A 13,979-nucleotide genomic window follows, 5' to 3' on the forward strand; every position below is an offset into this window, starting at 1 on the left:
GTGTGGTTGAAAAGACTATAGAGAACACATAAACATGTTGGATTGAACTGTGAGTTGAAGAACACTGACATCAAGGAATAAACAATGGAAATAACTGGTGCCCTTTGCCTTAACTGAAGCCTCAGGATATCCTGGCAGACGGCTAACAGTCAGCACTGCCAGGCAGACTCTGTCCAGGAATGGTTCAATGAACATTTCAATGAATTCAGTTTGATGCAGTGGCCTGCTCAGCCATCAGATCTCAGTCCAGCTGAACATCTGGAAGATGAAATTGAACGAGCCATCCAGGTGGTTTGGAAGTCAAATGGGGTGTGACGGACTATCACCAAGACTCCCCGTAATACTTTGCCTCCATAAAGAATGTCCAAAATGAAGAATGTAAACAGCTTATTAGTCCCCATGAAACTCACTACACAAGCCTCGATCTTCCCCCTGAGCTACAGTTGGCGCGTCTCTATTCCCCTTTGCTTTCTCCTCACGACACTGACTCTCATATTAGGAAGGAGACCAGCCATTAACAGCCAGCTGAAGAGGCACAGATGCCCAATTAGAGGCCTCTCTGCCCAACTCTTTCTCATCATTCAACACCGAGGACCACTTCATTACCACCCGGATCCTCGTGTCAGTCAAAGGGCTGCTCACACTCACAGCCCCAACGCTGCTGTGTAGATGTCTGCAAGGCAACAGCCACACCTCCAGCTGTGCACATACATAATATATCACATTATCTCAAAGAGGATCCTCCTGAGGGGCGTCCCCAACCAAACAAGTTAATTAAGAAACAATTTATTTCCTAGTTAGATTATAATAGAAATGCTGATAGGGTTGTTCTGCTTTCTTAGCTGCATCACTACACAGTCATTTTATTGTAATATGCAATTCTAATGTTTTGCCCTATTAGTGCAGAATCGAGTTGTCAGGGACGAAACATTTCCGAAATCAGAATGCCAATTCCTGCAGGAACACCACGGCATTTATCCTGGCCTCCTTACTGCAGCACAGCAGGAGCTTTACACTGAGAAAGATAAGCACCGCCATTATCCAGAGCAATCAAGTTAATGAGTGTTTAATTGGGAACACTGTGCTGTGAGCGGTTTTGCACCGTAAAGTAAGTGTGTCTCCACCTTTCATGGAGAGCTCCTTGTCCAAATGATTCAGGGTTACTATTCAAGTCACATCAGCATGAGCAGACAGTGTTTGTGTGCCAGGGTGAGATGATGGAGACGGTTGTGCTTCGGCGAGAGTGACAGAAAAGTGTGTTTGTCCCCCACACTCACACACACAACTCACACAGCTACACCTGGCTGGTTGAGGATAATGTTGTGATGGATTTGAGGCAGTGGCACATGGCAGCGGATCCAGAAAAAACACTGACAGACACTGTGGTTTGAAGCTGCCTGTGGTAAATCTCACCGACATGAAGCCGTTTCTAACACAATAGCTGTGTGATAGGCCCGGAAAAACAGAAACGAAGAGAGGCACGCAATAACAAACCTGATATATGTCCTAATTAAGTCAAGTCACACATATACCTTGTATTATATTAGAAGAAAACTGAATTTAGAGAAGAAATCACTCAAGAAATCACTCCCGGAAAAGAGAGAAATTATTAAATACTATGTTGTTGATAGTTGGGCTTTTTAATCCAAGTGCAGCCTGAGACTGATGAAATACACAATTGGCATAATGACTCAGTGATTATAATCAGAGAGCTGTTCTGTGGATAGCTCGCAACTGTACAGGCCCTGAGGCGCCATAAGCATACGCTACAAACCTGTTTGTGACAGAGAGAAATCTGGATTCTCATAATGACATTCAGTGGGTGTCTCAGGGTGTATTCTCCTCTGATGAGCCTGAACCATCCTTGCACTTTCAATTTCCCCGACCAATATACCCTCCCTTTGTCCTTTCCAGACTCATTATGACTCGTTTTTTATGAGTCTATAGCCCATTTGATGTATCATGATGAAGCAAGACTTTTTTCCAGCTGCTGGTGAGCTGGCTGAGAGCCTTGTAAACAAAAATGATAAAATCCCTCTGAACAAAAGAAAACAGTGGGTTGCTTTGTTGCATATGACGCACCAAAATAAACTTAAACACTCAAGAAAATGTAATTAATGTTTTGTCTGCCTCTCTGTGCTCTCTTTTTTCTCTGTTTCTAATTCAACTCAGAGATGGACCAAGTAGCAATGTCCGAGTCTAAAAAATGAAGCCAATGCGGACGTGCCTTAAACCTGCATTCTTTCTAATGGCCAGCAGTCAGATGGTATGAAAGTTCCTTCTCACTTAATTTATTACCTCAGTAAAGTTTTCCTAACAAGTTTATGGTCTCAATTGCTAGTTCCACATCTTCTTCAAAACAACATGATGTTAATTATGTAAATTATGGTCCCATTTAGAGTAGAATAGAGAATAACACAGACAGCCTGTTTCCGTCTTAGCGTCTTATGCGCGCAGATGACACTAGGGACGGGGGATATGTCCCCCGCAGATTGAAGTGATCCCGATCCGTCTCCCCTACTTTCATCAACAAACATTGTTGGTAAAACAGAGGATTAATGTTCCATTAGTTAGATTATTTACATTGCAGCACACATAGATAGTCCGGTGGCTAATGGTGCGTTCAAGGTCTATACGAATGTCAGAATTTTCAACGTTGTTCCAACCTCCAAGTTCCGACTTCCAAGTTCTGACTTTTAGTGTAAATTAAACACACCATAAGGCGTTACGGTAAGAACGTGTTAGACCCGCCTTCAAAATAAAAACAAACACATGTAGCTTTCAAAATAAGAGCACATGGATGTGTTAGCAGAGTCCACCACATAATTTCCAAGAAGACTGTCAAAATAAGATGCCTTAAATAAAACATAGAAGAACCCTTATTCTCCTTTACAATAATTCTCTAAAATATGCAATGATTAAGATGTGTGAGAGGCACCAAATTTAGGCCTTTAGGGCAAAAATGTTCTACGGGGAGTATGCCCCCAGACCCCCCTACTTTGTTTGGGTCCCCACATCATAGTCAGGGTGTTCAGGGTAATGAAAGGAGGAGATTTTTTCAGGACCTTCATTGAGTCAACTTCAAGTCAGTCAATTAGTTTGGTTGCACTGATAATTTCATGCACAAACTTCCATTTATTTATGATCATATGTTGGTTGTTGTTTACACTACAGTTTATTTAAGAATGTTTAAATAAAGCATATTTGGGTTAAGGCATGGAGTGGAAACATAACTAATTGAGTTGAAATCATTTGCTGACAGCTTCGTCCCCCTAGTTCAAAAATCCCATCTGCGCCCCTGAGTCTATGGGATGGACTGTTCCCAGTCTCTGTCTTCTGCTAATTATAAATGATAATCACAGCTACCAGTGTTTATGATAACACTATTTGCTGCTTTGAATCTATGCCACAAGAAACTGTAGCACATCTACATATTACCATAACATACTAATAATAATATCAATAAAATATCACAAAACTAGTCAAACATGGAGTCAAATATAAAGTGACAGAACTCACAGCATTTGAACGGATAAATGCATATGTTCATTACTGCACTAGAATGACATACTGCAAATCTTTATTTGTGCTGAAGTGGTACTATCAATGTTCTTAGTTCAGGTCCCAAAGGTGTGTGCCCCACATGGCCAGCTGGTATGACAAATATTCCCGTGCTCCCTGTCACTCTCCATCTGCTCCTGCCCCTGTATTTACAGCCACACATTTCCATCTCTAGTCCACGCTGTGGGGCTACGTGCCAAGTGGGCAATAATACAAGCTCCACTATCTCCTTTCCTATCACATGCAGATGTCCAAAGCCTTAAGAGCACATTCTAAGCGAGGGAATCATTTTATGCACAGTTGAAAATCTTATTATGAGCCAGGAAAAAAGGAAAGGTTGAGATAAAGAGAAGGGAAGGTCTGCTTATGGTTTTACTGCTCTAAAAATAAAAGTCTTATCAGTCTTCACCTTTTTTAACTTTATCTTCAGGTCATCATATCGTCACCAGCACGAAAAAGTACCTTTTGAGAATATTAAAGTAAAGAAGCTTCCCTTCATCACAAGATTCTTCTAGTGAGTAACTGACTAAGCATTAAACTGAATAACAAATCAAAGTCTACGTCTCCTCATGCTGAGTCAAATGGCTGTACAAGTACAGAAAATGTCTCCTTTATTACTGCAGCACACAACAGATCATCATGCTGACGGTGGACATGGGTGAAGCAGCAAAGACAGTGCTGACATGCAGTTAAATCTTAAATCTTTAGTCCCTGACGTCTAGTCATGTCAGATTCTGCTTTTAAATGATTGAGGTTAGACATCTAAACAGAACTGTGGTTGGTCAAGTGGAATAGGAAGGGACAGACTTATAGCCTGCAGCTCAAAAACCCCCAGTGCAACACTGGGAATATAGTTTGCAGAGCAGACAAGTATAAAGCAAAATTCTCTGATGTGTAATGTCATTTTTTTAATAAAAAGGACTCACCACAAGGTTCTGGTCCTGGAGAAGCTCTTGTCGACTCTAGAGAGAAACAAAAAGACAGTAGAGAAATCAATCAATTAATGACTGAAAGTTGATTAAAATTAAAAAATATCTGGTGAAGGTGAAATAAGATGTGTCCAGTATCTAACTGATGTAACAATACTGAGTCATTTTAAAGTGGAGTAGATTTTTTCAAAATGTTGTATTTAGTCTAATGGTTAGTAGAGTTGTGATTCAGCAGAGGCCCCACTATGCGATTTTATCCCGATACTTGAGTCATGATATTATATTATTGCGGTTTTAAGCATTTTGTGATATGGTGAGAAATTCAATCAAGAATTGTTTTGTCAAATAAGAGAAAATTCTCAGTGTATTCATCTCACTTCAGTCTTTTTATTTCTCCACAATGAGAGTCAAACCCACAGACTGACCAACAAAGTATTCAGTCAAACTGAACTGAACTGATATCAAACATGTTGGACTACAACAACTGCAGCATTTTATCAAACTTTCCTCAACTTAAGCTTCACTGATCTGAATTTTCTTGAATGAAAAAAGCCTAACTTTGCAGCATTATTTGGACAACTTCTCAACATGATATTCTGACTCACATGCCTATAGATTCATTAGATCTTCTAGTTTCATATACCAGTTTCTCCAGTTTATTCCTAAAGTGAGCTCGCTACGGCTTCTTAAAGTACTGACGGCCCACCGGAACGCTAAATATCGATACTTGGTGGCCATAAATCGATGAAATATTGCCACACAAAATATTGTGATACTGTACTGTATACAGTTCAAGTTTTTGGCTTGGAACATCAATCTGCACCATTATCTCCTTTGTGACATTCGGGTAGACCTTGCCAAAACATTGCCGGCTCTAACCTTGCTAAGAGACTTTTACATGTTTAAACACATTTACAGATACTCTTCCATTACATCAAGGAAAAGAGGCAGCAGCATCGTTAGGCCTGTGTGTTCAAGGCTACTGCCCTAAATAAATTCTGAATGCCATGAGACTGAATCAAAACAGTGAAATTGCAGATTGCAGACTGCAAAACCATAATAATGACCCAAAAGATTTTTTCTTTCTTTTGGATGATCTGCAGTCGGGTAGTAATTCTTTCTGTCACTACAGATGACCACTTTCAAACTAATTGCTACAACTGCCCACATAGAAATATTGGTTAGCACAGCTTGTTTCTAACAATTTACACCAATATGTGCTCCTCCATGAAGCCAGATGAATTTGATCCACTCCACCTCCCTCCACTGCTCCCTCTTCTACCCTCCACTTCATCCAGCTACACCTCTGCCTGCCAGCCGTCTGCTAAGTCCATCCAGAGCGGGATTGTCTGGACGATGGGAAGGGGCAGCTGGCAGATGTGCTGTGCAGGCAGGCAGAAATGTCTGAAAGGGGGTTTTGGCCGAATAGCGCAGGTTTCATAAAAAGAGGGGTGAAATATCACAGTGCATAAAAAGGTAAATTAAGGCAATAAAAAAGAAGTCAAGCCTAGAAAGAATGTGGGATGTAAATGGGGAATAAATCAATCACAGAAAATGTTGCTGTTACATGGAAAGATGGGCTAATTTCAATAATAAACGATGGAGAAAGAGAAGGTCATAGGTAAAATTCACTGCAAGGAAGAGAAAAAGAGGGAAAAAAGAGACTTTAAAAAGTCAGAAACAAAACAGTTATATTCCTCCTCCAACCAGCCAAGTTGCAGTTTATATCCATGTCTGTGGGGACTTATTTGTAGCCACGATAGTAGACAAAGCTTCAAATATGAATGTTGATGAATAGAAGCTTCAAATTCTAAAAATTGGATGTTTTTCCACACATCTTCAACCCAGCATTAGAGAAGATCTAGGAGACTGTTCTCCCGTTAAAAATGACAACATAGGGCGATTGTACAGGCAGCCAAATACGACTCATATTTACTCATATTACTGTCCTCCATCACCATGTTGCTGACGTAGTTTAATGGCAGAGTTTAAATCAAACGGCAGACTTTCACCCAGGAGAATGTAGTTCTTGTCCTGTGTGACAACAAAACAAAAACTTTTTACGTAAATTTTGTTGCTCATGTCCCCCCCGAAACAAATTGATTTTCCAGCATTTACGTACCTTTATTTACTGTTTACACTGTCTTTTAAAACACCTAACCAGGATGTTTTATTGCCCTAAACCTAATTCAGTGGTTTTATAGCATAAATTCACAAAAACTGCAGCTTTTTTTTACAACCGCGAAGAGTAAGTATGTATGTTTTGTATGTATAATGACGTGTGTGCTATTTTTAGAACGCTCTGCTGTACCGCGAGCCGCTAAACGATCATATGTGTCATTTTGACAAACACTCATATGTGTCGTTATGTGTGGTATTGACAAACGGTCAATTCTGTCATTTAGGTTAGAAATTTTGTTAAGATCTACACAATCACTAAGGTCTTCAAGGTGGGTACCCGAGATCACCAGTATCCGACCGAATGTGAAATATTTTCACAATCTCCTCTTCTGTACGTGAGTTATGTTGTTACATAATGTTAAAATCTGTTAATCCTATAAGACATTTGTGGGAAATGTTGTCATAATAAGTGTGTGAATTCTTCAAAATGATATTGTCACAATGGCTTGACCTTTGACCTCCAAGTGGACATTTGTGCCAAACTCTACGAAATCCCTTCCAGACGTTTCTGAGAAATTAAGCTCAGGAGAAAAGGACGCGAGGACAACCTGAAAACATAATGCCTCCAGCCACAGCTGTCACCGGCACTGAGGCATAAAAAGTCTTTTTTCTGTGTCCCTCTGTTGGTGCACAAAGTGTTTGGAGTTTTTTTTGTGTGACTGGCTTTCTGTTTCCATTCACCCTGCATACAAATGCTGCAGGGCAAAACCTCCCACCTGGATCAATCCTAGCAGCGCTACGGAGCAGACGCTGAGTGTGGACAATCAATCTTCTGATAATCACCGCTTATCCCTTCCTCCCCAGGGCTAAGCCAATCAAATAATTACTATTGTCAACCGATGCCAACACACTCAGAGCCAAATCGCTTCATCCGTCAGAAACAAAAACAAAATATGAAGGTAATTGGAGCCATCCTGCTGACAGTCACCTCCAAGTGAATAAAGGGAGGACTGAAGTTTGTTTGATGGACAGTGTGTAGTAGCGATGTGTACAGGCAGGTCAATTTCAATTCTGAGTGAGGTTCCAGGTCATTTAAGTAAATTGTCTACTTCAAAGGAACATGCACAGTCCCAACCTTTCCAAGAAATCCCAAGAAGTAAAATGCAACCCACTGTAATAACAATTTATGTGACTTTAACAAGCATGCGGCGAGCTATAAAACCAATACATTTGATGCCGGTCACCTACAGTTTGCTGCATCTTTCCGTCTGTTGACATTGAAGGAAAGACATTGTATTGATTGTTCTTTTTCTTACTTTGTCCCATGAAAAACCTTTTAAAATGATAAATGAGATTCCCAGCAAAGTCACAAACCAGGATTTACCCGAGGAGAGTTCGGAGAAAGGGATGCATTCAGAGGCACAGAAACACTTACTGCACAGCTCATGTGATTTACTATCACCTTCATAAAATATTCATATGACGGCATATTATTCCGTTTTAAGATCATTTATTTATGCTGAGGAGATATTGAGATTGATAAGAACAGAGTGCACAGACGCATGCTGTATGTTTTTCTCAATCTTGTTGGAGCTAGAACAAGCCCCCCTTTCACATATTCATAAAATCAATTGAGGACCAGACGCACTCCCCCGCCTCACTGCCCAGACAGATTTTATACTCGTGGTTTTGGATCTACAGCACAGCACTGGTGACTGAAACCAGCATCAACTGATGCACTAATATAACAAAGTAACAGTGTATTATGGCTGCAACTTACAGTTATTTTTATTATCGATTAGTCAGCCTTTTACTTTCTTGATGAATTGTTTGCCTAGTGCAGTGGTGTACAAGTACATTTACTCAAGTACAGTACTTAATATAATTATGAGACAATGCTTGAGTATTTTCCACATATCGTCACCCTGTTAAAATAATTGCCTAAATCATTTTTTCAAGTTTTGCAGGAAACACAAAAAACTTCACCAAAAGTGTAACATGTGACATTTAATGATCATTTCACTCAAAAAGTATGTAACAAAGGATGGCTATTGGCATAGTTATAACACGGTGTGTAAATTATGTAACTTAAGAGAAATAAATGACTTGTTTGTGACTTAAGCAATAAATGGTAACACTTTATTTTGAAGCTGTCTACATAAGAGTCACACAAGCCTGTCGGAAACATGACATGACAAGTATCATGAGCATTAATGTTACTTCATTAATGTTCATGACACATCCCATGTCATGTTTATGACACGCTCATGTCACTCTTATGTAGACACCTTCAAAATAAAGTGTTATCATATCTTGCTTAAGTCACAAAGGCATGTTCAAAAAATTGCCTAAGTCACATTTTATTTTGACTTAGGCATAATAAATCTGCTTAAGTCACACACTTGACATAGGCCATTACCTTAAAGGGGTAAAATCACATGATCTGATCAACTGAGGATGTAGCCGATTTTACCATAGGTGGTCGGCGTCATGAGGAGACGATTTAGGCAACAAAAAAAAATGTTGACAAAAAATGACTTAGGCGATTATTTTAACAGTGTGACTATATGTAACTTTATACTTGTATTTCACTACATTTTGGTACTTTTACTTAAATATCTAAATACTTCTTCCACCTCTGGTCTAAAGAAGAGTTAAAATGCCTGTCACCTGATGTAAATTATTCAGTTACATAACATTCATAAGCAGATTAAGACACAATTGACACATAAAAGCCCCCCAACTACCCCCTGTCCCAACACGACAGGAGACTGACTTGCAGCCAACAGCACAATAACTTAATTCACCTGTACTCCAACAGGATTTAAAGCACACATGCACATAATTAATGCCAGCAGCGTATTATTGAGACATAACTCAACCTGCATCTCAACAGGATTTTCAGCACAGCAACACTCAGCAGTCAACAGCAGAGAGAGTACTCAGCCCCTCTATAGTACTTCAGACTAAGAGGAAAACACTTATTTGCTCACTTGAAAAGTAAGAGTTAATTACCCTGTGTATAAGATTGTTATGTTTCAGCAACTGGAACCAGTTGATATTTTGTATTTCTGCTTGAAAATGACTGAGAGGATAAATTGATTGTTATTATATAGATTGATGTACATTTTAAAAAGTGTATTCCAATTTAAAGGAGACCTACGCCGATGTAACACACAAACTTCAGTTTACGAGTTCCACTCAGGCTATAAAAACATTTGCAAAATGTCTTGTCTGGAGGGAGTTTTCCAAAGGTTAAAACAATAACACTGATTAGCTTGGAGTCTGTGTTTCTGGGGAAAGATTGTAAACATTTTCTTTTTCAACAATATATTTATTGAGTTTTGTTTTACAAAGTTGACACATAGGTCACAAGCCAACATACAAGAACATGGCGGCCAAAGGTAGCATAATTTAAGAACAAGAGTCCTTGCGGATCCAATCAAAAAAGAGTACCTGATTATAGACCAAATGAAAAGAAATATAAATATGCAGAGGGTAAAATTATTCTGCTCCAGGTTCGTTTATTAAATGAGCCAGATTATTGTTCTTAATATAATGTATAAAACGTCCCCATACTCTTTGAAACACCTCTTGTTTATTCTTAAGCGTGTATGTAATTCTTTCCAGGGGCAAACATAAAGATAATTCCTTAAACCACTGTGATATGCTTGGTTTACCAATGTTTTTCCATGTTAAAGCAATCACTCGTTTTGCCTGTAACAAACACAAATTAAGAAAAACTTGTTCATGGTCATTCATGTTATGCCCCTCTGGGTATAGACCAAGTAAAAAAAGTCTGGGTTCCCGAACTAGTCTAATCGATAGAATCTCCTGAACTGATACACTAACCTCTTCCCAAAACTCTTTGATTGATTGTTAACATTTTAACTTGATTCACAAACAAATCCTCCCCTACCATCACTTGTGCACTTTCAAAACATCATCATGTGGCAGATGTACCTATCGCCTTTCTCTTTATACAACCCTGATTCGAAAACAGTTTGGAAAAAACAAAGTTGATCAGTTTAAGCATGAAGTATACTGTCTTTGTACAGTGTACACTCACAGGCTACTTTATTACATGAAGTGTGTACCTAATAAAGTGGCTGTGTGGTCTTCTGCTGCTTCAAGGTTGGACATGTTGTGTATTCAGAGATGCTCTTCTGCAGATCTTGGTTGTAACCAGTGGTTATTTAAGTTACTGTTACCTTTTCTATCATCTCCAACCAGTCTGTCATTCTCCTCTAACCTCTGGCATCCACCAGAGAACTGCCTCTCACTGGATATTTTCTCTGTTTCAGACCATTCTCTGTAAACCCTAGAGATGGTTGTTGGATCAGCAGTTTGTGAAACACTCAGACCAACAATCTTGCCACATTCAAAGTCACTTAAATCTCCTTTTTCCCTCATTCTGATGCTCAGTTTGAACTTCAGCAGCTCGTCTTGACATCAACGAGAGAACTGCCTCTCACTGGATGTGATTGGCTGATGAGCAGTTGAGTTTAGGTCAAAGAGGATTAGCAAATTATCACATTCTGTTATCAAAACTGTTGGGTTTTTTTGGAATCAGGGTTATACATCTACATCAGGGTTCTTCTCCTCTGTTTCTTATTGGCTTAATTTGACCAAAAGTGTGTTGAGTTAAAATTGAAGACTCAAGCTGTAAATGTTTTTCTTTTTAAAGTCCGGGAATGAAATAAGTGGGTACTTCAGAGGCAAGCAAGAAGATGATATCAGGTTTCATTTTAAGACATCATGAAAATCTAGTGAGTTTGACCCATATAAAAAGCTAAAGTATCTCAATCTCTGTTCTTTTAAACTCTGACTCTCCCCCCAACATTACTGATATGCTATGCAATGCTATGAAATTGTTGGAATACCTATTTAAAACCCCCTTTAACTCTATGGAGTCTTGGCCTGTTTTGTCCATTTTTTAATCCTTTTCATCCTGCCTGTATACACCACTTAAAACATGTTTAAATACCATTTTGGTATTTTTTTTTTTCAACACAACCTCACCTATATGACCTAATAATAATAGATTTTTTATTCTGACTTACTGGATCAACATTTTGAACCAAAAAGAAACAAAGAAAAAACAACATTAATGTGATCCTGTCATCCAACTCTGTGTCTTGTGTGTTTAGCGTAACAATTTTGGTCATTTTGTGTATTTTTTATTATTTTGTGTCTTTGTAAGTCATTTTGTATCTTTTTGATCATTTTGTCTTTTTTAGTCATTTTGTGTTTTCCTCTGTGTTTTTTTTTTGTGTCTTTTTTTAGTCATTTTGTGTCTTTTGTTGTGTCTTTTTTAGTCATTTTGTGTATTTTTGGTCATTTTGTCTTCTCATTTTGTGCCTTTTTTTAGTCATTTTGTGTCTTTTGTTGTGTCTTTTTTAGTCATTTTGTGTTTTCTTCTGTGTTTTTTGGGTCATTTTGTCTTCTCATTTTGTGTCTTTTTTAGAGAATTTTAAATGTTGCAAATGTGAAAAAAGATTGCAAATATAACATATAAGAGGGTTACATCCAGTTCTATCATTTTATACAAAATATATTCGACCTTGTCTCCAGTTTCACTTGGTATATCATCATCAAACTGAAACTGGCCTCATGGAGTTTACAGCCAGAACTTTAGAGGTAAATTTACAGTAGGGCTCCACGCTGCTTTGTTTTCTAGTCTGGATGTGATGAAGAAGTCATGCTTTGGCGCTTTTGGAGACTCCAGAGGGTTAAAGAGCAGTCAGTATTCAATGACATGCCCACACCACTGGGTGGCAGGATAGAGCTGAGTGGTCAAACCAGGGCTGTTAAATGTTTTGTGTGTTTATCTGTGCACATCTGTCTTCACACTGATACCCCTCTGTTTCTGCCGACTAACTCCACGCCTGTTATTATCTCCAGCTCTGTCTCCCCCTCCCCCTATTTCACAACTTGTGTCAGTTGTAAAAAAAAAAAAAAAATGAATAAACTCATCTGAGAGAGGACTAGATGATGTAAGAAAGTGAAACAGTAGCAGCGCAGCGTGTCTGACATCAAACACGTTATTTCACAGAGCTTCAGCAGTGCACACTCTCAGTACTTGGCTGTGTCATTAGATACGACTCACCTTTGTACACAACTGTAAAAACGTATTTGGCGTGCAAACAGTGACATTCTGCGTGTTGCTGGTGAGGGCTCTGCTCTTTCGCCGTGTTTGTTGCTCAGTGTTGAGAATGGAAATAAAAGTTTGCAAGTCAGCGATGCGGCGGGTGATTATCCCCCTGCTGACACACACAACACACTGTTTTGGTGTTAACAGTCAGAAGGGAAAAACAGACCATCATATAAACAACCACACCTCCATTTACTGTGGAGACACATGACACTCACAGGAGGAAGGACACACAAACAAGGCTTGGCTGTTGAGTTTTTATATTGCTGTTTGAATCCTCACTAAGACCAAAACAGCAGATCATATGAGTCCAGTTCTGAGGTCCTTACATTGGCTTCCTGTCTCTCAAAGAATTGATTTCAGAATACTATTGTTGGTCTACGAAGCACTGAATGGTTTAGGGCCGAAATACATTTCTGATCTTCTGCTTAGCTACGAAGCATCCAGAACTCTCAGATCATCTGGGACAGGTCTGCTCCATGTTCACAGAGTCAGAACTCAACATGGAGATGTAGCGTTCAGTTTTTATGCACCACATATTTGGAACAAACTCCCAGAAAACTGCAACTCTCAACTCTTTTAAAACAGGACTGAAGACTTTTCTGTTTGCCACTGCCTTTCAGTATTATTGTAACTTCTATTTCTTTGATATTTGATATATTTGCTTTCAATTTGAATGTACTTTTATACTTTTTTCCTAAATATTTTATCTGCTCGTTTTCAGTCTTAAAATCTTAAAATTGTACATTTTAATGTCATTTTATGTCTCTTTCTAATGTTTTGTGTAAAGCACTTTGAATTGTTTAAAGATCCTATACAAATAAACTTGCCTTGCCTTATATTTCAAGAAAAAACAGCTCATAGCAGGACACTAATATAGATTAATAACATTACTTCAGAGTGACTCTCTATAAGCAGCATAATTATCTCCCAGTGTCCCAGTGATGTGAAACAACTGGAAACTGTAATTGATTATTGTGTGATGTAGTATCACATGGATTTCTCTGACAGCTGAGAGATTAAAATGTCCTTCTCAACCACGAAAAAGAGACGATAGAAAAAATTGAGCCATTCAGACAGAAAACTCGTAAGAAATCAATACGTGATGCGGCTAAATGTATTCATCTGGCTCTCTTTGAGTGGAAGGAAGCGTTACCATTCAGAACAAGACTGCCAAGAGCACTTCAATAATTATCCTCCGTCAGCACTGGTCC

The 13,979-nt window shown here is 38.8% G+C and overlaps 1 protein-coding gene across 2 annotated transcripts in view; it reads right to left on the reverse strand.

Moving 5' to 3' along the window:
- rap1gapb (RAP1 GTPase activating protein b) overlaps positions 1-13,979 on the reverse strand; it is a 147,780-nt gene that overhangs the window by 64,721 nt on the left and 69,080 nt on the right. For both annotated transcript variants that reach the window (XM_059330157.1, XM_059330156.1), the window contains one exon: positions 4,488-4,523. Coding sequence is in view for 1 of the 2 variants with exons in the window: in XM_059330156.1 (XP_059186139.1) it covers positions 4,488-4,523 (36 nt within the window). In the remaining variant the exon portion in view is untranslated. The remainder of the gene's footprint in view (positions 1-4,487; positions 4,524-13,979) is intronic.

Source organism: Centropristis striata, chromosome 3 (genome assembly GCF_030273125.1).
Source record: "Centropristis striata isolate RG_2023a ecotype Rhode Island chromosome 3, C.striata_1.0, whole genome shotgun sequence".
NCBI classification, from domain to species: Eukaryota; Metazoa; Chordata; class Actinopteri; order Perciformes; family Serranidae; genus Centropristis; species Centropristis striata.